Here is a 25,750-nt window from a genome sequence, read left to right on the forward strand (position 1 = left end):
CGCACGGCCACTTCCGGCGCAGCGCCGGAAGTGCGCGGCAAGGCCCGCGCGCGCGCGCGCCGCCGCGAGCGCTCCCTGCCGCCGCCCGTGGGCGGGCAGAGCCCTTGGGCCCGGTGCGCGGCGGGGCTGGGCGGAGCTGTGCCAGGGCTGGATCAGGCCACGGGGGCGTCTGCCGCGCGGACTGTGCGGCTCATCCAGACAGCTTCGCGCGGGAAACCTGCAAGCAGGGCCTGAGCGCAGCAGCATCCTCCTGGCAGCCTTCCCCCGGCCCGGCCACAGAGGCGCCTGCCTCTGCCCGTGGAGGTCGCTCCGAGCCGTGAGGACTAGCAGGCGTGGCTAGCCTGCTCCTCCAGGAATGGTGGTGGCCGCTGTATCTCGCAGAAGCGAATGCCAGAGCCGAGCTGGAGCTGAGTGTGCCTCGCGCCCAGCCGCTCCGTGGGACGGCCCTGCTGGGGGCACGTGTTACGAAAGGAGACAAGTGGCTGCTTTTCTGTACCAGACACTATGGAGGCCTCCCCCCACCTCCTCCCTGTCAGGCAAGGAAAGTGCCCTCAAGGGCCGGGCCTGGGCTCCTTCCTTGCCTGCCCCACACGCTGCTTCAGGCCCTGCCCCCCCCCGTCCCCCCTCATGGAGGAAGTGGCTGCTGCCAACCTGAGCTCAGGCAGGTGCCTTTGTTGGTCAGGAGGACAATGCTGCTTTCTGCCCTTCCCATCTGTCCCCTCCCTGTACAAACAGCCCCCAGCTGGCACTGCACCTGGCGCACCTGTCCGGCCCTGGGCGCGGCCTTGCCCGGACCGAAACCGGGGGGGGGAGGCTCCTCCTCTGCCCTCCGCGCTGGGGAGGCAAGGTGGGGCTTGCCCAGGGAGCGAGGCCTCTTATGCCGGGCCAGGCCGGGCCGTCTGCACAGGCGGGGACCCCAGCATGTGGCCCTGGCTCTGGCTCGGGCTCTGGCTCTGGGGCGGGGTGTTTGTGCGCAGCACACTGGCTGCCCTGGAGCCCTCCTGCCCCCCCGCGGGCAAGGAGGCCTGCCACAAGCTGTTCCAGCTGCCGCTGTCCTTCCCGGCTGCGCGGTCCTGGTGCTTGGCACGCCAGGCCCAGCTGTTCCGCTCCTGGGGCCGGCATACCCGGGGGGCCCTGCGGAGCCAGCTGGACGAAGAGGGCAAGAGCTGGGTCAGCGGCTGGCTGGAAATGGCCCGCCAGGGGAAGCGGCGGTCGCTGTCTGGCCGCCGGGACCTCAGCCAGGGTGAGGGGGAGGCTCTGCCCATGCCAGGGCTGCCAGCAGCGGGTCAAGGGTCCTGGGGGCCTAGGAAGTGGCTCTCCTCTCACGCCCTCCAGGAGCGTGCACGGGCCCAGGATGCCACCCCTCCTCCGGGGTTGCTGCTGCCGCCGCTTGCGCAGTGGGGGCAGAAGCGTCTCTGAGCATCGCCTGACTGTCGGCTGCCAGCTGCCTCACAAGGGCCTCTGAGGGGCCTTTGTGGCCTGCGGAGGGGCTTTGGCAGGAGGATCCCATGGTCTCTCCCAGAGAGGGGAGACCCCAGTGAGGCATGGGGCTTTTCCAGGAAAAGGAAACTGAGCCCAGCAACTGGGGACAGTGGCGGTTTCCGTCCTTCCTGCAGGGCCCTTTGCGGGCTGTGCCAGCATCATCCGCGTTGGGGGCCAGTTCTGGGCCGGGAGGGAGGCTTGTGTGGAGCAGCTCTTCTTCATCTGCCAGTCCGGTGAGTGCCCCCCCCCCGAATCCTCGTGTTCCAGCAGCACCTGTGGGGCGCCACTCTCTTCCTCCACCTGCAAACACATCGGGAAGGTCTGGCGAGCCTCGGGACCAGCCATGTGCAGCAGAGGGCCTCTGCTTGAAGGGGCAAGCCGGCAGCCCGCATGAAGGGGAGGCGCCCCCCCTCGAGGCGTGTGCTTCGCCCTGTGGAGGCTGGGTGGGCAGAGGCGGGTTCTTCCAAGGAGCCCAGGGGCCTCTGAGTTCACCCTCTCCCCTGCCTTTGCTCTCTGCTGCTGTTGCCGCAGGCCTCCGCCGTGCATACCGGGATCTCTCCACTCCCCGGCAGGTGAGTCGCAAGCGTGCCAGGGGCCCTGCCCGGCCTCCGCCATCCCTGGCCGCTGTGGCTGCTCTGGGGGACAGGAGCAGCAGTGTGGCGGCAGAGCCAGGCCGGTGACCCTCGCCGTGGCCTCTTTCCCAGCCGCCGGCCTGCCCATGGTTCGCGTGCAGCAGGAGGCCAAGAGGCACGGCAGCGACCAGCACCCCCAGAGAGGACGCGCACATCTTGCAGGGCCTCCCGTGGCCTGGCCCGGCCCGGCCTCAACCCAGCGCCCCGCCAGGCACCGGCAGCTCCCGGCGGCATCCCACCCCCCCAGTGACCGCTGCCCCGACTCCAGCGAACACTCCCCGTCCAGCATGTGGCACGAGCCCTCTGGGCAAGGCGCAACCGGCCGCCGGTCTCCAGGGCCAGGCAGCTCTCGGCTCGGAAGCGCTGGCCCCCGGGCTTCCTCCTGCCGGGGAGGCCACCCTGGGCAGCGCAGGCAGCCACCCACCAGCCCCCGCCCCGGGGGCCTTCGCTGAGGAGCCTGCAGGCGCTGCCGCGCAGGTGGGGGGCTTCCGCGCTCACGGCGGCCAGCTCTCCTGGCGGCCCTCCCAGCGGCAGTGTGCCGCCCGCGTGCAGCGTGTCCGCGGAGGGAAGGGGCCGTGCTGCACAGCCGGGAAGGAGGTGGGAGCGGGCCCCTTGCAGCCAGCTGGGCTTGCGCCCCCCACCCCGCGTGCTGGCGGCCACCAGAGAGGAGGCGACAGCGGCTCGGGGGCAGGTTGCCCCATCCGGAAGGCGCGGGGGCGGCTCTGGGCAGGTGGGGGCTGGGCGCTCCCGCCCGGCTGGGGCCCTTTTTGCCGCCTCCTGTGTGAGAGGAAGGCGCTGCTGGGCTCCCCGGGCCGGGCTTCTGCTTGGGGGGCTTCCTCTTCCCCACTGCCCTTCCTTGACAGGCGCTGGAGGAGCTGCTGGACCGGTTCGGCCGGGCTGTGGGGCCGTCAGCGGGCTGGCGGCTGGCGCTCGAGAGGGCAGCCCGGGACCTGCAGCGAGTGACGAGCGCTCCAGCCCGGCTCTCAAGTGCAGCCCAGGTCCGGGCATTCTGGGCAGCGGGGAGGGCAGGGCTGGCGGGTCCCTGGAGCCACCTCTGGCCTGCTCCCAGCCAGCGGCTGCCAGGTGGTGCCAGGCTGCCCTCAGGGACCCAGGCCCCTGCCCCGCACACCCACCCAGCCGCACCCCTTGCCCACAGGCCCTCGCCGCTCAGGCCCTCCTGCGCCTGAGCTCACAGCTGCCGAAGGAGCCCCCTGCTCCCAGCAACATCTCCGGGCTGGACCCCTCTGCGGCCGCCGAGGCCCTCTTCCAGGCCCTGGGAAACCTCCTTGAGCCCAGGGACGGCAGCCAGGGCCAGTGGCAGGTGTGTGCGCTGGGGGCCCCCTCCCCCTCTGGCAGCTTGGGCGGGCGGCGGGGGGGCTGGCCGCTTCTGCGCTGGGCTGCGGCAGTCCTTCCTGCCCCACATCCTTGTTGGCGGTGTGGGGAGGCGCCCTGCCTGCCTCTGGGTGGCCGCCGAGTCCTGGGGCCGGGCAAGAGCTGCCGGGCGCATGCTCGGGCTCTGCCTGCCCGTGGCAGCTCTCCCCACACCTGGTGGCCTTTTTCAGGGAGAAGGCGCCCTGGAAGCGGCGCTGGGGGCCCTGCCTCTGATCCAGACCGGCCTGCTGCTGGGCCGCCCCTCTGCAGCCGCGGACTCCCCCGTGCTCAGCACCACCGTCAGCAGGTGCCAGCTGCCCCTCTCCCGTACCCCACGCAGCCCTGGGGAGGAGGAGGGGGCTGGGCCACCGGCCACCTGGCCGGCCCGAATAGCTGTCCTCCCGTGCTCACAGCTGCCCAGCTGCCTCCCTGCCTGGCCGCTCCTTTCACCTGCCGCGGCCGTGGCCCGTGAGGGTCACGTTCCCGTCCGTCACCACTCTGGTGCCCCTCCTGCGGCCGCACCGCCACCTGCAAGTCCAGGTGAGTGTTAGCCCTCACCGCGGCCCGGCCCGAGGCAGCCCTGTGGCTGGGGCGACTGTGGCCCGTGGGGCTGGGCCAGCGCCCACAGCTGCTCTTTCTGTGCCCAGGTGGCCTCCTTTGCGCTCAACCCGTTCAGGCACCTGGACGGGACGGCGGTGGGGAGTGTGGCGAGCGTCTCATTGGTCGCCAGCAGGGAGCCCCTCCGGATCCAGGGCCTGGCAGAGGAGATCGAGGTGGGAGTGGCGCCCTCGCCCCGCAAGTCCGGCAAGGGGGTGCTCAAGCACGGCCCCCTCCTGCTCCCTGCCAGCCAATCCCAACCCTCCTCCAAAGCCGGGCAGCAAACACGGCGAGGACCCCGCCTGCCCGGCCAGCACCTGGCGCTGCTTGGCCAGGACGGCGCAGCCCCAGAGGCAGGACACCACGCCAGGCTGGCCATCTCTGCCGCTCAGTGCGGGACTCCAGAGTGGCGGGGGGAGTGCTGCTTGTGGGGCGAGTAGGGCAAAGGGTCGCCATGCACATGGGGGTGGGGAACAGTGAGCTGTGCCCGGTTGAAGTGCTGCACCTGCTTCCAGGTCCGGCTGGGTGGTGAGGCCGGAGAACCCGCCCACCTGTCTGGGGGCGCCACGCACTTCAGCCTGGAGGCGGAGGTGCCGTCGATGGGGACGGGGCAGGCCCTGCTGCTCTCCATGAGGCCCAGCGTCCCCGTGCAGCTCCTCCTGCGCCTGGGCGATGGGCCAGCGGCCCTGCTCAACACAACCCTGCCCAGGGGGCCACGGCAAGAGGGTGAGTTCGGGGGGACACTGGGCGCTTCGAGGCCCCACTGACGGGCCGTTGGGGTCATCCTTGGCCCAGGGGGGATACAGAGGGGAGGGGACGGTTTCCGGAGCCGTGCGGGGAGGGCGAGGACAGAGCACGGGGGGTCCCACCTGGGGGCGCCGCTCCCCCTCCTGCCCACGCTCGCTCCCGTTCCAGAGGGTGCCTATGTCTGGGTCATCCCCGCGGAGGAGCTGCGCCATGGCGTGGGCACGTTCCACATTTCTGCAGAGGTGGCCCATCCCCCGCGGAGCTCCTGGAACCTCTCCAGCAGCCTCGTCAGCGCCGGATGCTACTACTGGGCCGTCCGCCCGCGGGCCTGGAGAAGCAACGGCTGTCGGGTACGCCGAGCCAGGGGGCGGGCAGGGGGCATGGGGGAGCCCCCCCGGGGCCTGCCAGCTCTCTCTGGGTGGCAGAAACAGGTCCCTCTCCCCAGGTCGGCCCCCGCAGCACGCCGGGCAGCATCCAGTGCCTCTGCAGCCACCTCTCCTTCTTCGGCCGTGTCGTGCTGGTCCTGCCGCACCGGATCTGCCTGCAGTGCACGGGCCAGCTCCTCCGCAGGGTGGGCCAGAACCCGGCGGGGGTGGCCCTGCTCGGCAGCCTTCTGCTGGGCTACGGAGTGGCCCTCCTTTGGGTCCGCCAGAGACAGAAGGCCGATGCGGGGAAGGTGAGCCGGGGCGGTGGGACACGCGTGGCTCTGCCCTGGGCCCGCAGCGGGGCCACCGCATATCCGGCTGGGGGAACACCCACTGGGCTCCTCCCATGCGCCGCATCCCGGAACGAGGTCGGGGGGCGCAGAGGCTGCTGCAGCGTTTCTCCAGGTGAGTGGGGAAGGCGGCCTTGGAGCGGCCGGCCCTGCGGAGTCCCAGGGCCGTGCCTCAGCCCTGCTGCTCTCCTGCCCCAGGTGAAGGTCACCGCCCTGGCGGATAACGCAGCCGGGGCCAGCTACCTCTACCTGGTCCAGGTGTTCACAGGCCACCGTCGAGGGGCGGGCACGTCTGCGAAGGTAGGGGAGCACGCCCCAGCCAGCCCTGCTGGCCTCCCTCAGACCTCAGGCTGAACGAGGCTGGGCCTCGCAGCCCCGAGCAGAGCAGCCCGTGGGATTTGCCTGACTGCGGGGGGGGGGGGGCTCCTCCTCCTGGCAAGGAAGGAGCGGGGGGGCATGGCCTGGGAGGCCCCTCCCCTCCCGGCGCTCCCCTGACTGCTGCCCCGCCCTGGCTGAAGGTCACCCTGACCATCTACGGGGCGGAGGGCCGCAGTGAAGCCCACCTGCTGCGGCACCCAGAGCCCCCCTGCCTGGAGAGGGGCGGGATGGATGCCTTCCTCTTGGCCACGTGGACGCCCCTGGGGGAGCTGCATGCCGTCCGGCTCTGGCACAGCAACACGGGGCCCAGCCCCAGCTGGTATGTCCACGGTTCTGCTGGGTTTTGGGGCCAGGGGCTGGGGGGCCCACTGGGGCAGAGCCCCCACAGGCAGGAGGCCTCCGGGGTGGCAGAGGCCTGGGGAGGGCATGTGGGCGGCGCAGCCCCTGGCTGGCCGTGCTGTCGGATGGCGCATCTGAGCTTCCCAGTCGCCTGCGCTGACAGCTCAGGACATGGGGAGAGCGGCTGCCGGAGGCTGCAGACCTGCAAGGGGCTCCCGGGGCTGCGGCTGCTGCAGTGTGCGACATGGCGGGGCCGGGTCTGACTTGGGCCACATGCAGGTTTGTGCGCCGGCTCGTTATCAGCGACCTTCAAGCCGGGAAGAAGTGGCATTTCCTCGCTGGGCGCTGGCTGGCTGTTGAGCTGGGCGACGGGCAGCTGGACGGGGTGTTTGTGGCTGCTTCGGAGAGGGAGCTGCTGTCCTTTAGGTGAGTGGGGAGGTCTTCTGGTGGGATGGAGCTTCCCAGGCGCACCGCCCACTGCCCTGGCCTGGGGCCCACGGCCCAATGGTGCTGCCTGAATGGAGGATGGAGCAGGCAGCAGTGCTTCTCTTGAGCCGGGGAGCGCTGAGCATGGATGAGACGGGCAGGAGGGGTCGGGCTGCAGGCCCGGCTCTTCTCCAGAGTGACTCCAGCATGCTTGCAACCCCTGGAGGGAAGGGAGAGTGCCTCTGCCCGCACCCGAAAGGCCTGCCACAGCAGCACCAGCCAGGCCTCCTGGCTGGGCCTTTGGTCCATCGGGCCCGGCCTGTCGGCCTGGGTGGGCAGTAGCAGCTCTCCCCACAGGGCTTCTGGCAAGGACCTTCTGCAAGCAAGGCAGGCCCTGTCCAGGGACCCCAGGACCCATCCTGGCTGCTGCCTGAGCTGGGAGCGTGACGAGCAGCCAGGCGCTCCGGCTTGCAGGCAGACACAGGCCCAGCCCCACTCCGTTTGGAGGGGAGGTCCAGCTGGGGAGCTGCTCCACCCGTGCATCAGGACAAGGCATGGCCGCCCCTTTCCAACGTGCCCGCCCGCCCGCCCTCCCTCACCCACAGGCACCTGTTCTGGGAAGGGCTGGTGGGGAAGTTGACGCAGGAGCACCTCTGGCTGTCCGTGGGGAGCTGCTCACCCTGGAGCCCCTTCACCCGCGCACAGCGGCTCTCTTGCTGCTTCGCCCTCCTGCTGTGCTCCATGCTCACCAGCATCATGTTCTGGAAAGAACCACCAGAGGATGGGTCCCGCCCCAAGCCAGGTGAGGAGGAGGAGGAGTTGGCGGTGGCCGGAGCCCACGTAGCACCGCTCATTTGTGTGTCGCCTCCCATGGAGGTGGGGACCTGGGGAGGCCAGGGCAGGGGCTGCCCCAGTCCCCAAAGCAGAGCCCAAGGAGACGCTCACCCCAGAGTGCCTCCCGCCCGCCTCCTGGGCTCCAGTTCGCCCGTCTCCGATAGCACCTCTGCCTGCAGGCAAGGAGGCGGGTATTTACGTGGGCTCAGCTCCCCAACGCAAGAGGGTCACCAGGAGTCTGGAACCCGGGCTGGCCCTGTCGCAACTGCCATTTCTCGGGCGTCCCGCCCCTGCGCCTGCCCCCGTCCCTCGGGCCGAAGTACCTGCGGTCTCCCCAGCAGGGCCATTCGCAGTGACCTGGCAGCAGCTGGTGGTGAGCGCAGAAGCGGCCGTCCTCCTCCTCCCCGTGCACCTGCTGATCACCCGCCTCTTCCAGCTGGGCCAGCTCCCGGACTCGGGGCCGCCTCCCAGGAGAACCCACGACGCCCAGCCCGTGGTGCCCCCCAGGCAGACCCCCCTCCTCGCCCACCTCAAGCAGGTGAGTCCCCAGAGGCAGCGTGCGTTGCCGCTTGGCCTGTGGGAGTGTGGGGTGGCGGGCAGGGCAGGGCAGGGCAGGATCTGCAGCCCAGGCTCTGCACTGCCGGCAGGCACGGCCGGCCCCTCTGTGGCGACAGTGGGCCCAGCACTTGAGGAAAGGTCGGGGCACAGCCGCTGCCTCGGCTCTTCCCACACCGCCCCCTGGGCAACGTTCTCCTCGCCTCAAGCCTGGCTCCAAATTCACGCAAGTCACAAATGTCTCCCATCCAGCTTGCCTCGCTTTAGCACTGCCTTCAGACCACCCCACTCCACTCTCCAGCTTAGGGCCCTCCCAGTGGGCCTGCAGCCCCCCCCCCCCCCCCCGTGCCTGCAGACAAAGCCTGCAGCCGAGCAACATGGACAGCCTGGACAGCCTCCGCCTGGACAGCCTCCTCCTCCAGGAGCTGCTGCTTTGCCAGGTGCTCGTCTGGCTCCTTCCCTCCTTCCTTGGCAGGAGCTGACTGAGACACTGGGCTTCCTCTACAAGAACCCGCTGTGCCGGTGCAGGGACATGAGTGGGTTCCCCGGAACTCCGACACGCCTGCCAGAGCTCGTGTCTGGCCTGTGTGGCCTCATCCACTCCCATCTCCAGCATCTGGAGGACTCGGAAGTTCCCCCTCCAGGTAAACGGGGCCTGTCACTTGCTGTTTCCCTCCACCCATGGAACCTCAGTCCAGCAGCCCACGGGTTTCTGGAGCTGAGCCTGGGAAGGTCCCAGAAGAATGAGACCGACACCCGCCGGCGACTTTCCCCAGAGGGATCCTGCCATCTCCTCCACTATCTCTGCCACGTGGTGAACGACCTGGAGGCGCAGCTCCGCACTCTCGGCGGGAGCAGCCAGCCTGACCCCTACGACTGCCTGCATGCTGCTGGGCAACTGCGCCAACTCTGGCAGCGCCTGGCGCAGCAGCACCAAGCCTGGCCCTGCGGAGCGGAGCCCAGGTACTCGGAGACGGCGCTCAGCCCCCAGGCGCCTGCTTGACCACCGAGCTGCTTCGGGGAAAAGGGCCTGTAAGCCCTAGAGTCCAGGGCTACCCCCCACTCCCCCACTCCGTTGCAGCCCTTCCCTTGGGGCTGCGGACACCACTGGGTGCCTGCAGCTTCTCCCATTCAAATAGCGCTGGAGGCACAGAGGGGGAGCAGATGGGGGAGTGGCAAACGGCCTCAGGCCCTGTCTGGATTCTCCCCCGGGCTGGGCAAAAGGGGCTGTACCCAGGCTGCTCCGGCCCGGGTGGGCAGCCTGCAGCTGGGGAGCAGAGACAGCCGTGCCACCCAGTCCGCAGCTCAGACTGGGCTCCATGCCTGCCTGAAGCCCCTTGGGCTGGGAACAGGCGGCACAGAGGCACCCCGGCCTAGAGGAGGCTGCGGCGAGCGGGTCAGGCAGGCTGGGCGCTGCCCTCCTCTCCCCTCTGCCAGGAGCTGCCTGCGGAGACGCGACACAGCCTGCCTTGCCAGGCCTCGGTCCCAGACCAGCGGCACCCCGGGCCAAGGCGCAGCGGTGGAACCAGCGCGCCCCTCACACCGCTGCCCCAGCCGGAGGGGCCTCGTCTCCTGGGGGGTCCTGGGGGCTACCTGCCTGGCCACAGCCTTCTTCACGGGGCTGTACAGCCTCCAGATGGACAAGGAGCAGGCCGCCCGCTGGGCCATCACCACGCTGCTGTCGGTCCTGCAGAACATCCTGCTCCTGCAGCCGCTGAAGGTGAGCAGCATTCCTGGCCCCACAGCCGCCCTGGCCAAGCCCCCCTGGGCGGCCACCCCTCCCGCCAGCACAGCAAAGTCACACGGCCTGGGCCCACGGCGGTTCTCCTCCCGCAGGTGCTGGCCCTGACGACGCTTTCTGCGCTGCTTCGCAGGAGGGAGCCATGGCAAGACGGAGGGCAGGAGCAGCAGCTGCAGCGGCAGCTGGGCCTCCTCCTGGGTAATAGATGTCTCACACCTGCCCCTTCCTGCCGCACGGCTGCGGTCTCCCCTGTGCAAGAGAAGGGTCTAGCGCCCCTCTTCTTCTCCCCCAGAGAGGGCCCCTGGCCGGGCACCTCCTTGCTCGAGGGACTGCTCCAGCCCCCTGTACAGGCCCCCGGCCCTGACTCCCAGTGCACCGTGGAAGGAGCGCGCCCAGCAGGAGGAGAAGCTGTGCTTCCTGCTCCGGGAGATTGTGGGTGAGCAGTGACCGGCCAGGTGCCGGTGAGGCAGGGTGGTGACTTTCACCGGGTCCGGCAATGGTGCTGTTCCCAGAGTGAGGAGGGCGGCCCAGAGGGAATGCGCGTTGAGTGGGGCAGCACGGGCGGGCACGGGGCCTGGACAGCATCACCATTCAGTGCCGGGACCAGACGGGCCGTGGGGTCCCAGAGGACGGCAGCTGCGTGTGGGGAGGGCCAGGCTGGCTTTGCAAGGGACCGCCGGGGCTGCTCGCTGGGCCTCGGGCCGCCCCCTGGCCTGCCTTCATCCTTGGCTGGCCTGGCCAGTAGGGCCACGCCTTGGCAGCCCCAGCATTTGGCTGCACCTCTCCGGGGTGCCCCCCGCCCAGCCATCAGCAGCCTCTTCGGCCCTCCTGCCTGCCAGTTTCCCCACAGAGCACCATCAGACAGACCCCTTACTCCCGGCCCCCTCTTCCTCTGCTGGCCCAGTGCAGCTCCTGTTCCTGGCTGTGCTGATGGTTCTTGGCTACCGGGAGAGGGGTCCCCACGAGTTCTGTCTGAACAATGCCCTCCGGAAGGTCTTTGCCACGAAGCTGAAGGACGTCCGCACTCAGGAGCAGCTCTACAGCTGGGCCAGGCAGTCTCTGCTGCCCGGTGTCTACAGCGATGCTCAGGGTGAGGGCTGCCACTGCTGCTGTGTGCTCTGCGGGGATAGGTGAGGGATCCGCCCCCCCCCCCCCCCCCGTGGCCCTTCACTTCGCAAAAGGGCTTTTCTCTGCACCGCAAAGCAGCACAGCCTCTCTTCTCACCTTGCCAGGACTGGCCATGGACGGAAACTCTTTCCTGGTGGGCAGCGTGAGACTACGGCAGATCCGGGCCAGGGGAACCCCATGGAAGCCAGTGCCAGCTGTGCTCGCGCTTCAACAGAAGCACCTCATGGGCTCACTGGAGGAAGTGGCCGGTCCAGCTCCCCGCTGGGGATCTCCTGGCACTGACAGGAGAACAGGGGACAGTCCTTGGGAGCATCAGAGTGAGAGCGCCCTGAAAGAACGCCCCATCTGGGGGAAGCTTGCTCTCTATCCCGGAAGCGGTTACCTAGCGGACCTTGGCACAAACACGAGCCATGCAAACAGGTACATGGACCAAGAGGGCCACAGGTGTGGCCAGGTGAAGAGACAGCTGGCCTTAAAGGCTTCTGCTGCTCTTTCTGGACAGGTGGGCCCCCGTATCTCAGTCACCCATCAATGGGCCCTGCCGAGCCACAAGGTAACCTGCCGTTTCTAGCCTGGCAAAGCTATTAAAGGGAGCAGTGTGGGCGCAGGACTGAGGAACGCGGAAGCCACACTCCCAAGCGGTGTCTGACTCCTGCGTGTGGGACATTCCCGTGCTCCCTCTCTGAGCAAGCCTGGGCTGCCATTGTGCTTGTTTCGCTTCTCTTCCTGACCTGGAGGCAGCACACCCTGAAGCATTCTTTGCCAATCTCATCTGTCAGCTCTCTCTCTGCTCCGAGAAGCTTGCTCAAGCAACAGAAAGTCTCTTGCCAAGGTCCTGAGACTAGCCCCCGGACTGGGTCAGATTTGGTGGGGTTTGTCCGGCACTTCTAGCAGGGTTCATCCATGGCTTCATTCTCCATTCTGCTGAGCGAACGTGGCCATTGCCTCTCGGCTGAATTCAGTTACTTGGTCTGACACAGACTCCAAGTTGGCAAGAGGGGAGAAAGCAGTGCTTTGGAAGTCCTTTCACACTTTGCAAGCTGAGATCAGTGTCAGGAGGTTTGAGGCAGGGCCAGAACTTTGGATGGAGATGATCTAACAAACTCGAGAAGGCAGGCCTGCACAGCAGCCTGCTCACAGCCAGCAGGGTGTTGGCTCTTGCTCCCAGAAGCCTCATTGTCAGATGTGGGCGACCAGCTGCCAGGAGAGCAGTCCCAGCCAAGCACGAGCTGAGTGCACCTTTTCTTCCAGTGTCCTGCAATATCTGGAGCAAAATCACTGGCTAGATGGGAGCACACGAGCTGTGTTTGTGGAGTTTGTCGTCTACAACGCCAACGTCAACCTCTTCTGTGTCATCACCCTGATTCTAGAAACCGATGGCCTAGGCAAGATGGACTGGGGGGATGGCGGAGGCAGCCCTTCGCTACGAGGCCACCATAGGCCTCGGATTAGACCAGATGGTGGGGAAGGTGGGGGCTGACTGGCAGCTGCTTGAGGTGGGGGGGGGGAGATGCACACCTTGCACCCCAAACTGCCACCCCCTTCCTTTCCATTCATTGGCCCCGCTTCTCTCGGCAGGGGCTCTTCTCAGCACAGCAGAGCTGCAGATACTCCGTCTTTATCCCAGCAGCGATGGCCTCGTCCAGTTGGCCTGTGCCCACACCACGTTCCTCCTCTTTGTCTTGTACTACATTGTGGTGCAGGTGAGGGTGGAGCACACGCCACAAGACGTGGCCGCTGGACTGGAGGTGGCACAAATTGCGCCCTGTGCTGAGCAATGGCGGGGGGGGGGTGGAGTCCACGGCAGTTTTGTGGCAGCAGAGAAGGCTCCTGCTGGCCTAGGCGGCCTCCTCGGAGCCACCACGCCTTCCTTCGCATCTGAACATGAGCCTCCTCACGGAGCACTTAGGGGGCCTCATGGCTTGCAGGGCCGGCAGGTGAAGCGGCAGAAGCTGAGGTACTTCGGCAGCAAGGGGAGCCTGCTGGATGCCAGCGTCACCCTCATCAGCGTGGCTGCGGTTGGCCTCCACGTGAAGCGAAGTCTTCTGGCACACGGCCTCCTGAGGCGGCACCGCCAGGACCGCACCCGGTGAGCCGTGGCCTCCGTGGCTGCCCCCCTTGGCTGTGCCCAGGTTTGAGCCTCGGGACACAGCGGCTGGCCCGAGTGCTGCGCCCAGGCCCACGGCAGCAGAAGAGCCCCTAGCAGCCCCTTCCCCTGAACAGGTTCATCAGCTTCCAAGAGACCGTGGAGGTGGACTCGGCTCTGACGTACCTGATTGCCTTCCTGATCGCCCTGGCAACCGTCAAGCTGTGGAAGCTCCTCCAGTTGCATTCCAGGATGCGCCTCATCACAGAGACGCTGCGGAAAGGCTGGGACAAGGCTCTGGGGCTCCTGGTCGCGCTCCTGGTGCTGCTCACAGGTTATGCCAGTGGGGTGAGCACTGCCTGCTGGGGAGGAGTCCAGCTCGGATGGATGGGGAGGGCTCCCCCGCAGGCGCCCTGACCTCCACGTTTGCTCTCTGGCCACCCATCAGTGCAACCTCATGTTCGGCTGGAGCATCGCAGACTACAAGACCTTCTTCGACTCAGGAGTGACCATTGTGGGGCTCCTGGTTGGCATCTTCAACTACGAAGAGGTCAGTGCTCACCCCAGAGGCGATTCAGGAGGGTTGTGGAGCTGCTTGTTCCGTACTCGGAGTGTGTGCTGTGGGTTCCCGCTCCCTTGGCTGACAGAAACGTGGCGTGCACAGCATGCAGCATCGGACAGTGTGGTGCATGTGCCCAGAAGCCGCCAGCCCATGTTCTGTGCCTCCCGTGGTCAGGTCATTGCTTTGGACCCGGTGCTGGGCTCTGCGCTGATCGTTACCGGCGTCTTCTCCATGGTGTTTGTGATCCTCAACTTGTTCGTCTCTGCCCTTCTGACCATCTTTAGCCAGGAGATGAAGGCCGCCAAGGCAAGTATCGTCAGAGGGGTCCGGCCCAGCTCGACCCCAGTCAAGAGCCGCACGAGACCCTTCTCGCAGGGAGCTGCCACTTCTGCACGCAGCCCCCACTCACAAGCCCCTCCCCCACAATGCAGGCCCGCAAGGAGGAATCCGTAATGCGGCTGCTTCGGCTCAAGATCTCAGCCTTGTTGGGAGTTGAGCGACAAACGACAGTGGTGGCGGCAACCGCTCTGGAGGCACAGGACTGACCCCTCCCACCTCCCGCCAAGGACTTTCGTCTTCTACGCACCACTAAAGCACGGAAGTTGCTGCACCCTCTCTTCCTAGTTGTGGGTGGAGAGAGGCTGCTTAGCCCTTTCCGACACAGCAGTGCCACTGGCTTGACCCTTTCCAACGCAACAGTGCCACAATGTCACTTTCTGCACACTATTTTTTGTGTAACGTGTTTCTTCTTGACACGCCACAGGGTTGGTGATCGTAAGCTGTCCCTGACATCTGGTGATGGGAAGTCCTGTCCGCCCCCTGCCACACATTTGCCGGGAGGAACTGAACAAACATAGCAATTTCTTCTGGACGCAGCAAGCCCTCAAGCCTGCGGGGGGGGGGGGTCTGACCCTGGGAGAGCACGGGCAGTCCCCCCCCCCCACCCAGCGTCCCTCACCCTTGCAGACCAGCATATGCCGCAGCTGAGCAATCTTTCCTGCAGAGACACGGGGTTGGTTTTTACCTGTGGGGAACACCCGGTCCCCTGGATCACAATGACAGTGGCCCCAGGGCACTTTCACTCAGGTCCCCGCTGCCTGGCCTCCCACAGCTAAAATCCTCCCTTGCAACGTGCAGTGCAGTGTGGAAGAGCAGAGCCAAGACCGATGGGCCCCACCCTGACATGCAGAGCGCAGGTGCCACGGCTGCATTCTCCCTCAATAAACAGCATGCTCTGCTCAGCCACAGCGGCTCTCCTTTCGCAATGAAAATCTGGTGAGAGAATGCCAGCCTCCAGGTCATCCAAGCAAGCTCAAGGGATGGGCCCAGGGCACCCGCAGCTGGCAAGGACACTGCCTCTCCCCCCTCCAGTGAATGGGGGGGGGGGAACCGCTCCCGCTGAGGTAGACCCAATGCAGACTATTCCTCAACTTTATTTAGAATAGAGAAGGTATAAACCCACCAAATCGTCCCAGAAAAGCCATGTGAAACTGGTGCACAGAGATGTAACAACGGAGAGCAAAAGTGGTCCACAGCGGCAGCTGTCGGAATCCTGCCACCTGTGGCCTTCCCAGTGGCCAGATAAATGGCTGGAGTGCCAGAAGCAACGACGCGCAAGTCAAGTGGTGGCCCCAAACCCAGACGGGACCTTCTCTGGGCCACGTTAAGGCAGAACCAGGATCTGTCAGAGGCAGAAGAGGGCGCCTGCTTCTCCACCAGCTGCAAGAGGACCCATCACAGAGCCAAGAGCTGCCCAGGCAGGCGTGGCCCCCACGTTCACTCATCCCCGGCCTTCCGCCCTGCAGGAACGTCATAAGGCCCTAAAGGGCTCCCTGAGAATGTCGCAGGCCACACAACGCTAGGGGGCATCAAGGCAGCCCGCCTTCTGCAGCACCCCCTGAAGGAGCGTCTGTTCCATCAGGCTGCCCAGAACTTTCTGGCGGGTGTTGCTAAACTGCCCTTGGTCCAGATGAGACACTAACAGCACCACCCCCTTCCCCTTCCCAGAGAGCAAAGCAAAGCTTTTCTGGGGCAACTCAGGCCAAATGGAGTTCTTCCCTGCTCCCGTCTCAAGGAGGCTCTGCAGGCCCCCTTCTGGAGCACAATGGAGGGCATTGGAAAAGCAGTGGCGTTTGGTGTAAGTATAGCAGGGAGAAAGCCAAGAGGAGGAAGAGGAGGAGGAGAAGAGAGCACGCAGGCATGCTGCTAACAGGGGAAGCGGTGATCCAGCCCGCCCCAGGTGCTCTTAGGTTTTCTTCTTCAGCTCCTCAAACCTGCGAGAGAGGTCGTCAAAGTCAATGTCTTCCGAGGCGGAGGTGCTGGTGCCAGCAGAGGCCACGGGCAGTGTGTCTGGCACAGATGGCAGCTCTGGGAGAACAAAGTTATCCCCGGAACTGGATGCAGGAACGGGGGGGCGCCCCCTGGGTGCGGGCTTTGGGCTGGGACCTGCAGCAGAGAAGGGGCGGTTACCAGCGGCAGTGCACTCCAAGCCGGGCACCCCGCAGCTCGGCAAGCCAAGTGCGCGCGAGAGCCCTGGCTCCCGCCAGGCCCTACAGCTGGCCCTCCCACCTCCAGCCCGCTAGCACCTGTTTCGGGACTCACCCAGTGTCTGTGCAGAGGGCACAGCCTTGTCAGCACTGATGTCATCAATCTGAAACAGACAGAGGCAGACTTTACAGAGGCTCGGGAAGCTTCCCTTCCTGCATCATTGCATGACAAAGCTGCCCAGGAGGCCCACGGAAGTCTTGCCCATGCTCAAGGAAAGGTGCCACCGGCAGCTTTTGGCTCATCTGGGCTGCACCATGGAGGCGGCTTTCCCTTCCAAACTGTAGGGAATCAAGCCGAGAGACAGGGGAAAGGGGGGCAGGGAGCAGTTCTTCTGACTGCCAGTGATGAGTAACTGTGCAGTCAAGGCACCCTTCCTCCCCCAGGCTCTGGGAGACACTAGTGCATGGAGCTGTCACCATCCAGGCAGATGAACACTCTTCCCCTCACTGCCACAAGATAAACTGGCTGCTGCAGCCCATAAGCCAAAATTCATTTTGGATAAACGTTCAGGGTCCACATTCCAGTGACTGGTGGAGCTGAAAGCAAAGGGCCAGAGTACCAACGTTCCAGCCAACCACAGCTTCAAGCTCTTACTAGCATAGGTATTGGAACCTTTCAAAATGGGGAAAATGCACAAAAAGCAGGGGGCCATTTAACTGTTGGTATGGAAAAAGAAATGCAGCCAAATTGGGATCTCAGGCTGGGCTCTGTATCCCTGCCTGGCAGAAGACGTGGGGTGGAAAGCAACTCCAAAAGCAGCCAGCAGGGCAGAGCTTGCCCTTGTCCACTGCTTGACTGGAAACGCATCACTGTTAGGAAAGACGTAAAGAGCTGGGCATGTTTAGCCTTGAGGAGAGAGGATAAGTGCTTTTCAAATACTTGAGAGGCTGTGGTACAGAGGATGACTGGGATCTCTTTTCAATCACCCAGAGCGCAGGATCTAAGTTACAGGAAGCCAGATTCCAGCTAGACATCAAGAAAAACTTCCTGACTGTTAGAGCAGTTTGGCAATGGAACCAATTGCCTAGGAAGGTCGTGGACTCTCCCACAAAGAAGGCATTCACGAGGCAGCTGGACAAGCATCTGCCAGGGACATTTTAACTTGGGATCCTGCATGAAGCGGCGAGTTGGACTTCAAGGCCTTACAGGCCCAGCTAACACTATTCTTCCATGAGGATGTTCAAGCGGCCCCTGCAAGGTGGCACCAAAAACCGCAAGCAGGAAGCCAGAGGGGCCACCACCATTCCGCACGGCACATGCCTCCCCGAAGCAATGAGGCCCAGCCCTTTGAGTGCACTTACGAACTCATATGTCGGGGGAGTCGCTGGAATCTGAGGGGGGTGAAGGCTAGTAAAGGGCTGGTACGTGCCCACTGGAAGCCCATTGAAGTTCTCCTGTGGGGGACAAAGGGCCAGTCAGATGTACCCCCACCACCCCCATGAAAACAATCCGGGGGGGAGTGCAGCTGGGGAGCGCCCTGCTGGTCAAGCAGAGGGGCTGCCAAGAAAGCTCCACCTACGTCGCAGGCAGCACTCAGGGCAGCCGTGTGTCGCATCCCCACATCCCCCAAGCCAGACAGCACTGGCACTCGCTCGACTCCCTCCCTCCTGCCAAGAGCCAAAACCAGCACTCACCGGCCCCTTGGGAGGTGGGTAGGAGAAAGGTGGAGCTGGAGAAGGCATCGGCATGGGCACAACTCCATCAGGACAGGGCAAAGGGGTCATGAAACCGCCCCCACCTCCGTGACCGCCCTTCTTTGAGTCATCCACGAATCCCACATCAATCAGGTTTGCCTCCACACCAGTAGGAGCCTCAGCCTAGGATCAGACGAGGAGCGGGCTCATGTCAAGTAGGACAGAGGGCGGTTGACAGGAAAGCAGGAGCAGCAGCACCAAGAGCTCTCCTGCCCCACTCACCATGACCACGGAGTCCGGCTCGTACGGCACGTTGTAGTTCTTGGCAATCTCAATCAAGTAGCGCTCCACCAGGATTTTGGGAGGTGCCTCAACGCTCAGCTTATGCATCAGCTAGAAGGGAGCAGCCGTGGGAAGAATCAGCCTTTGAAGACTGGGGAGGGATCACTCAAGCCAGAGGGAAGGCACCCTTCTGAGAGGAGGGCCTCGCCTTCCCCTTATCCCCACCCCCACCCCCTGCAGAGGGCTGTGCCCCCCAAGCGCCTCCATGCAGTCCTCCCTCTCACCCTGTCATTGACGGTCCCAATCTGGTTGGTTCGGCACAGCTTGCCATACTCCTTGCTGTACTTGGCACACAGCTGGTCAGCGACCTGACACAGAAGAGGGACATTCAACAAGGAGGCTGGAAACTGCAGGGGGTCCCTCTAAGGAACAGCAGAGGAACAGCGGGGCGACCCTTAAGCAGAGGAACTGGGCCTGGAAGCGAGAGAGCCAGCTTTGGTTCTTCAGATTATGCTGGCCCTCTTAGCCTCCTGGGGGACTCAAAGGAGATCCAGCAGTCCTGCCAGTGGTCATTTCCCAGGCCTTTCAGGTAGTTGGGCAGCAACCCAGGGATCACCTGGCCTACCAAGACAGAGCTGGCATTACTCACGATTCTCAGCTCAGCCACCTCTGACTGCAGTCGGGGGGCTGCCCAGATGAGAGTAGAGACGGCTTCAGCTAGGCCAGAGTCCAGTTCCCTGCAGGTACAACATAAAACCACACCAAGCTCATTTCCAAAGCACTCCACATCTTGATGAGAAGCAAAGGGATTGCAGGAAGTCATTATAGAGGCCTGGCAGGTGGTAGCTTTCTCCCAGCACCTTTACCCTGCAATATCACGCTCTTACTTCATGGAGTGAATGAGGCCAAAGCGTGCCAAAAGCAGATCACAGTACAGCTCCAGGATCTCCATGGCCTCCACCAGATAGTCCTCCCGAATGATGTGCTCCACTCGGATGCGGGCCCGCTCATCCTTGCCAGCAGACAGATAGTCTGCAATTTCCTTCCGGGCTTTCTGAGCTAGCTCAGCTGCAAGACAAGAGCTTGTCACAGACTGAAGAAGGTGGTCCACTCATCTGTCCCGGTCCTATGCCCTGAGTGGAGATTCTCAAGGACCAGAACGTAACAGAGGGGGGTCTCTGGAGCAGGTAACAAGTAGGCCTACACTAACACCCTATGGACAAGCCCTGTAAGTAACTCTGTGGCCTGTGGAAATGCTGGAAACACAACCAAGAACAGGAGCAGCCATCATCAGCCCAGGAGAGCCACTCTGGCGATAGGGTGGGGAACAATGAGAAAAGAAACAGCTTTTGTCCTCTCCCATGGGCACAGGCACATGCGCACTCACTTTTCTTTTTCTCCAACAACTTGAGGCGATTGATGACAAGACGCAAATTGACTCGCAAGCGCTCAGCCTTGAAACCAGAGCCCAACATGGTGTGGAATTCCTGCATGGCAGACAAAACACCTCTTGATCAAGGCAGTCAGCTTCCTCCATTACTAGCAAGCGCATATCATACTTAACCACGTAAAAAACAGGAAATAAACTAATGCCAGTTTTAGTTGAAGAGCAAAGTTCAAGGTTAGACATGCCATGAATTCTAGCTGCTCCTAAAGCTCAGAGACCCAAATAGCATGCAGAAGGTGACCTGACTGTATACAGGAAAAAAGCAAACTGTCCAATTTCAAATGAAAGAGAATTCTTCCATTTGGATTACTATATTCCTGTTCTCCCCCAACCCCATTTCTATCTCTTATGAAAGCCTTCCAGTTGTTTGAGGCAACAATTCCCAGGGCTCCTGGCTATTAACTATGCTGGCTAAGACCGATGGGGATTGAAATTGACAACCTTCAGAGGGTGCCAGGGTGAGAAGGGCTGTCCTAAAGAATCAGCCCTTGGGCGAATGCAAAGCAGCTCTTCCCATGAAGACGTCTCTCACTCCATTCCAGGAAACAGCTGCTAAAAGGCAACAAACTGGGGAAGCACAACGACTACTGAAACATCACTCTCCTTCCAGGCAAAGGCCACTCACTCGCCTCATGGCTATCACTGCTTTGCTCCAAAACGGAGAAACAGGCCCTCCTGAATCCCGGGCAAACCGCCCGGTTCCCTCCTGGCTGCGACGGTGGCCGCAGAACTGCGCAGAAGCACCCGGAGGCTCTGGGGGGGATCAGCGCCCAAAGAGAACTGCTCTCGCCAGCAGCTCGGGCCAGAATATCAATGCCGGCCAGCTGACCACCATTCCAGGGAGCAACCCGGAAGCGGGCCGGGCCGGGCGAAGAGGGCCCAACCCACCTGGAAGGCCCTTCCCCGCGCAGCTGCCTGCCGGAGGCTGCCGTCGCCCCGCTGGGCAGAGACGCCCCTGCGGCGGCGGGACGCGGCGGCGGGCCTTGCTCGGGGTCGGAGGGGGCGGGCGGGGGCTGCTCGTACCAGCGAGGGCGGCGGCGGCGGCAGCTCGCGCTTCTACCCGGGCTGCAGGGCCGCCTGTGGGCCCGAACAGAGTCGTCGGCAGGCGGAGGAATACGGCTCGGTCTGTCCGGCGAATGGCCACCTGTGTCCGTCCCAACCCACCTCCGGAAGTGCGCGTCAGCCGCCGCCGGCCGCGAAGACCCGCCTCGAGCAACGCGGATTCCCAGGGCAACGCAGCGGGCGCGTTTGTGCAGGTCCGGGAGAACTTCTTTTTGTGCGGAACTACTTTTCGGGCGGAGGGACCTCTGTGTGCCGAGACATCCAGGGACAGAGACGGAGAGGAGATTCGTCCTTCCTAGAGCGGCGGTTCCTGCTTGTGGTCCGCCCGTCCCCGCAGCCGTGACTAGAACGTTCCGGGTTCGCGCGAGCTCCAGGGTCCCGCACGGCGTGGGGCTGGGAGGAAGGGCGCAGCAGCCTCAGCCAGTGGGCGGGCTGGCGGCCGAGTGCCCGCCCGCCGGCCGCAGGGAGCATGTGAGGTCGGGGCGTCTCGCGGTGGATGCTGCTTCCCAGCACCGGCGGAGGGAAGCGGCTGAGAGTCCCCCGGGTGGTGCCGGGGCAGGCGCGCGTCCCTTCACGTCTCCCTCTGCCTGTCGGGACGGCACCCTGGCCGGTTCCGGGGACGCCTCGCGGCGGCCTCGGAAAAAGGGCTCCGCGAGACGGCGGCGTCCTCTTCTGCCTAGCGCCCGACCGGCCGCCCTCGTGGCTGCGAGGCCGGAGGGCGCTCCGCTCCTCCTCCTCGAAGGCAAGCAGGCTCGAGCGCGGCGCGCCCCCGCCCGTCTGTCCGCCGGTCCCGCCGTGCACGAGCCGGGCGCTCCCGCCGCGCCGCCATCTTCACTCCGCCTCTGTATCGGTCCGCCAGACATCCCGGGTGGCCCTTTGTCCGCGCGGCTGGGCGAGTCCGGTCGGGGCGACGGAGCCCTGCGGCCAGGTGAGAGCCGCGGCGGGAGGCGGGCGGGTCCGAGTCCGGGTCCTCGCCTGGCCCGGCCCGACCTGGCGCGGCGCGCGCGGGGCTGACGGGGCTCTTCTCTCCCCAGGTGCGCCCCCCCCGGGGGGGGAACCATGTCCCGGCGGAAACAGACCACCCCCAATAAAGTGCACTGTGAGTAGCGGACGGGCGAGGAGCGCGGGCGGGCGGTCGGGCGGCGCCTTCCCCGCCTGCGCGGGGCCAGCTGGGAGGGGCGCTTACCGAGCGCCGTCGGATGCTCCGGGTCTCCGGACGTGTCCCCCGCGCCTCCCCTCCCTCCCTCCCTCCTCCCCGCCCCAGCGCAGGCGGCTCAGAGCCCGGGCTGAGCGCTCGTCTTTTGGGCCTGGCGGCTCCTCGTGCCCCTTGTGGTGGGGGGTGATTGCCCTGGCCCGGCCGAAGGCAGCCCCGTAAGCGAAGCGCTGCCTCGGCGGATGGTAAGCCGGAGGGGTGGTGGGCAGAGCGGCTCAGCGAGCTTGCGCCTCTCCCTGGGCCCGTAGCCTCAGGTGTGGCTGGAAGCAGGTAGCTGCGTTTTGGTGTGGCCCTCGCACCTAGCCTCAGAGCAGGAGGATAGCCAAAATCAAGACCTGCTTTGCAAAGAAATCCAGCTTGTTAGACGTTGCTAATAAAATATGGGATTGAAATGAAATATGATCAAATGGTAAGCATGGAACATTTTCTGCCATGGCACATCTTTTGCACTGGGGTGGAGAATGTGGCTGGGCCAAAGCTTTTTCCATTGGTTATGCTGGCTGGGGCTGATGGGAGTTGCAGCCCACAGACATCTGGAGGGTGCCACATTCTCACCTGTCTTACCCACAAATAACAGGAGCATTTCTTGAAGGAAATGGTGTGGCAGGAAAAGGCCTGCAACCTCTGGTGGGCTGCTGGGGAGAGCCTGAGGCACTTTGGAGCCCTGCCGGTGTGCTTAATGCAGCTGAAGCCATTTGTATTTCCAGGTCATGCTGGAAAGGATGCGAAGGGGCAGATTGGTCAGGCCACCGTTGCTTTGCAGGAAGGGTTTGGGGAAAGCTGTTTTGGGGAGTGGACCCCAGGCATTAGTCCCATTCTGGGCCACCTTCAGGTAGGGGAGATCACCAATGGGCAACAAGGGTTCAAGGACCGGCTGAGCAGAGGACGAGCAGGGATCTGATGCCGCTTCTCATTTCTGCTTCTAGGGGAGCACGTCTTTGCTGGGCTGGAGGAGCATACACGACAGGCCATGATGAAAAGGGACTTCCCTGAGTTGCTTGGCACTCAGCCACCGATGCAGCAACTACCTGAGAAGGACTCTAGCAGCAGTGAGTTGTGCTGTTTCTAGGATGGGGTGGCCCAAGGCACCACCAGCTCTCCCAGCAGGCGCAGCTGGTCTTGGGTATGGAGCCAAGAACTGTTGCATTGTATTCCAGGTGACAGTGATGTGGATGAGGAGACCACGCAGGATGAGGTCTCCTCTCCTGCCTCAGAGGAAGATAGTGCCACAGCCACAGTGAAAAAGGAACTGGACTCTGCAGAGTCACTCAGCCACAGCAAACAGGTGACCCCAGGCCACGAGGCAAGTGTGCCTCTTTGACGGCAGCCAGAGTGTGGCATGCAAAGGGATCCACACTGCTGTGGGGTGGGTTGAGGTCTTTTGGGGAAGGGAAGATGGTAGCAAATTCTCAGCTATGGCTCAGGTATGGAGAACAAGTATATCTGCAGGCATTGGGTGTGGAGGCTGTTGAATTGCCTTTCCCAGAAAGGAAGCATGCTTTTGTGCCTGGCTGGTAAGGCAGCTGGTAGGGCCTCTGTGGGAAATAAATGATGCAGTTAGACTGGCGGTCCCTCAAGCAGGGCTCCTCGGGTGTGTTTTTCCAGCTGCTTGGATGCCAGCTGCTTAGTCTTCCCTGGTTTTGCAGTGCAGAGTGACTGCCCTCCCCTGCTCCTTCCTGAGCCTCTTCTTGTTTTCAGGTGGGCTTAAACACTGGTCCAGATGCCCTGTTGGGGCTCTCCAGATGCCCCCTTTGCCAGCTGGACTGTGGAAGCCGGGAGCAGCTTGTCACTCATGTCTATCAGGTATTCAGAGGGGACTATCAGATTGCTATCAAGTGAGCTTAGAGTGAAGTGGTGGTTCTTGGCTGGGCAGGAAGAGTGAGGTGACATGGGGGATCACCTCTTCCCTCAGTAAAGGCCCTGTGGGGTTTCCTTCCTTCCCTGACCAGAGAAGGAGCTCTGTGTAGCTTGGCTTCAGCCAGTCCTCACGGGCAACTGAGAGGGGAAAGGGTGGTGGAGTTCTTGCCTCACAGCCCGGCCTCATTTGCAGCATACAGCAGCTGCAGTCAGCGCTAAGAGCTACTTGTGTCCCGTCTGTGGCCGAGCACTCAGTTCCCCTGGCTCACTGGGCAGGCACCTCCTCATCCACTCCGAGGACCAGCTGTCCAACTGTGCAGTGTGTGGGGCACGCTTCACCAGCTATGCCACTTTCAACAGGTGAGAAGCTGGAACTTCTCTGGCTTTGAAAGAGATGCTTGATGGGATGCCAAGCAGGTCTGGAGGAGCCTTGTCTGGAGGTCTTGTTGAGACCAAAGAGGTCATGCCTAGTAGATCCAGGAACTAGCTGGAGAAGATGACCCTGAGTCCCCCCCTTCCAGACCAGGGCTGTCAGGGCTCCTTACAGGAGGAGGACTTCGTACGCATGGGGGGCGGGGGGGGACCGCAGCTAAGGCAACAACCTGCAGAGCCAAAGGGAAGTCTCGGGGGTCTATTCTTGCCTGGGTTTTGCCTTTTGCAGTGAGAAGGTGCCGGAAGTGCTGTGTGGAGATGCTCTGCCGCTCCCTTTCCCTGAGGGCTCCCCGGGGGCTGAAGAGAAAGCTGCCGCCGCTGCCACTGCTCTCAACCCCACCGTGTACCCTGCTGGCATCCTCCTTGTGTGCAACAGTTGTGTGGCTTATCGCAAGCTTCTGGAAGCTCAAGCCCCCGGGGTGCGCAAGTGGGCGTTGCGGCGGCAGAATGAGCCCTTGGAGGTGAGGCTGCAGCGCCTGGAGCGGGAGCGCACGGCCAAGAAGAGTCGGCGAGACAACGAGACACCGGAGGAGCGGGAGGTGAGGCGCATGAGGGATCGTGAAGCCAAGCGCTTGCAGCGCATGCAGGAGACGGATGAGCAGCGGGCACGGCGCCTGCAGCGGGACCGTGAAGCCATGCGGCTCAAGCGTGCCAACGAGACTCCCGAGAAGCGCCAGGCCCGGCTTATTCGGGAGCGGGAAGCCAAGAGGCTGAAACGGAGGCTGGAGAAGATGGACATGATGCTGCGTGCGCAGTTTGGCCAGGATCCTTCTGCAATGGCTGCTCTGGCGGCTGAGATGAACTTCTTCCCCCTGCCAGTGGGGGGCGTGGAGCTCGATGGGCAGCTGCTCAGCAAGATGGGATTTGAAGAACCCAGCCCCAGCTCTCTGCACTGACTAGCTGCCCAGTAGGAGTACCCTGGCTGGGGTTTCACGGCAGCACCAGGAGACAATGAAACTTGAGAGGGGCCAAGACTTCTGGGGAGAGGTTGGGATGCTGGCAGTCTCTGAACTGTGTATGGCCCAGAAGTCACTGGCTGTCGAGGGGGCAGGGATAATAAATTAATTATACGTGTTCCAAGTTTCTCTCTTGAGTATTACACTGCTGAAAGGGGGACAGGAAGTCAAGAGCTCATTGCAATTTTGTCACCTTATCTCTACACTTTGTGGGGACAGGTGTGGATGGATGGAGGCAACAAAGGAGGGACAAGAACATGCCAGCAAGGGAGAGGTTTCACTTATGGTTACACTGCATTTAAATCCTGCCTTTTCCCGCTATAAGGAAAATACCTTTTTACCTGCTTAGAAAAATTTAAAGAAGGCAGGCTCAAGAAACACCTTTCTGCAGAAGGCTGGTCAGGCCACTGTGTTAGGAGGGTGGTGAGCCTCTACATTTTCTGGAGAGGCTTTAGTGTGGATGATCACTTCTACGCTTGCACTGCAATGGAATATTTGGCCTTCAACCTGTTACGCATGATACAAAGTCAGAAAACTAAACAGCTCCCAAAGGCAGTAAAGAGGAACAACTCAAAGGAGCGAGCTCTGCACTGATGTGGCCAAGGACCTCTCGCACTGCTCCATTTACTAAATTTTGGGGTGGGATGCATGTCTGGTCCTTTGCCACAAGTGCAAAAGGAATAGGCAGGGAAGCCCCTCCAGTCTCTGCACTGGCGTAGGCACAGGT

The 25,750-nt window shown here is 63.5% G+C and overlaps 3 protein-coding genes and 1 long non-coding RNA gene across 12 annotated transcripts; 3 read left to right on the top strand and 1 right to left on the bottom strand.

Moving 5' to 3' along the window:
- Positions 1–1,619: 1,619 nt before the first annotated feature.
- Positions 1,620–2,259, top strand: LOC123022156. The gene is made up of 3 exons (XR_006414475.1): positions 1,620–1,715; positions 2,014–2,054; positions 2,187–2,259. It is a non-coding gene; the product is annotated as an uncharacterized LOC123022156 (long non-coding RNA).
- Positions 2,260–2,401: 142 nt separating this feature from the next.
- Positions 2,402–14,131, top strand: PKD1L3 (polycystin 1 like 3, transient receptor potential channel interacting). Its single transcript, XM_044428108.1, has 27 exons — positions 2,402–2,428; positions 2,978–3,112; positions 3,271–3,435; positions 3,677–3,792; positions 3,899–4,025; positions 4,133–4,435; positions 4,598–4,808; positions 4,998–5,179; positions 5,275–5,505; positions 5,743–5,844; positions 6,063–6,241; positions 6,541–6,687; positions 7,293–7,489; positions 7,860–8,059; positions 8,552–8,720; positions 8,853–9,039; positions 9,514–9,796; positions 9,913–10,015; positions 10,110–10,253; positions 10,722–10,907; positions 11,050–11,365; positions 12,197–12,414; positions 12,524–12,648; positions 12,835–13,034; positions 13,169–13,379; positions 13,480–13,581; positions 13,768–14,131. Exons 1-27 carry the CDS (start codon positions 2,402–2,404, stop codon positions 14,044–14,046), a joined length of 4,845 nt encoding a protein of 1,614 aa, XP_044284043.1. The 3' UTR covers positions 14,047–14,131.
- An 879-nt stretch (positions 14,132–15,010) lies between these two features.
- IST1 (IST1 factor associated with ESCRT-III) lies at positions 15,011–20,814 on the bottom strand. Of its 5 annotated transcripts, none has more exons than XM_044427907.1 (10): positions 20,668–20,814; positions 19,444–19,543; positions 18,944–19,124; positions 18,706–18,793; positions 18,341–18,424; positions 18,057–18,167; positions 17,775–17,957; positions 17,442–17,534; positions 16,195–16,243; positions 15,011–16,038 (listed from the first exon to the last, which is right to left on the bottom strand). In XM_044427907.1, exons 2-10 carry the CDS (start codon positions 19,529–19,531, stop codon positions 15,839–15,841), a joined length of 1,077 nt encoding a protein of 358 aa, XP_044283842.1. In that variant the 5' UTR covers positions 19,532–19,543; positions 20,668–20,814; the 3' UTR covers positions 15,011–15,838. The 5 variants fall into 5 exon arrangements, with proteins under 5 accessions (XP_044283842.1, XP_044283840.1, XP_044283841.1 ...); XM_044427905.1 differs by lacking the exon at positions 20,668–20,814 and adding an exon at positions 20,527–20,617; XM_044427906.1 differs by lacking the exon at positions 20,668–20,814 and adding an exon at positions 19,945–20,052.
- ZNF821 (zinc finger protein 821) lies at positions 20,714–25,142 on the top strand. 5 transcript variants are annotated; one of them, XM_044427901.1, is made up of 7 exons: positions 20,714–20,759; positions 21,600–21,664; positions 22,705–22,827; positions 22,936–23,063; positions 23,477–23,581; positions 23,829–23,995; positions 24,297–25,142. In XM_044427901.1, exons 2-7 carry the CDS (start codon positions 21,625–21,627, stop codon positions 24,961–24,963), a joined length of 1,230 nt encoding a protein of 409 aa, XP_044283836.1. In that variant the 5' UTR covers positions 20,714–20,759; positions 21,600–21,624; the 3' UTR covers positions 24,964–25,142. The 5 variants fall into 5 exon arrangements, with proteins under 5 accessions (XP_044283836.1, XP_044283834.1, XP_044283835.1 ...); XM_044427900.1 differs by lacking the exon at positions 20,714–20,759 and adding an exon at positions 20,783–21,493; XM_044427903.1 differs by lacking the exon at positions 20,714–20,759 and adding an exon at positions 20,784–21,493 and having other exon boundaries at positions 22,486–22,827.
- Positions 25,143–25,750: the final 608 nt, after the last annotated feature.

This window comes from Varanus komodoensis, unplaced genomic scaffold, assembly GCF_004798865.1.
Source record: "Varanus komodoensis strain SLA01 unplaced genomic scaffold, ASM479886v1 scaffold19, whole genome shotgun sequence".
Taxonomy (NCBI): Eukaryota; Metazoa; Chordata; class Lepidosauria; order Squamata; family Varanidae; genus Varanus; species Varanus komodoensis.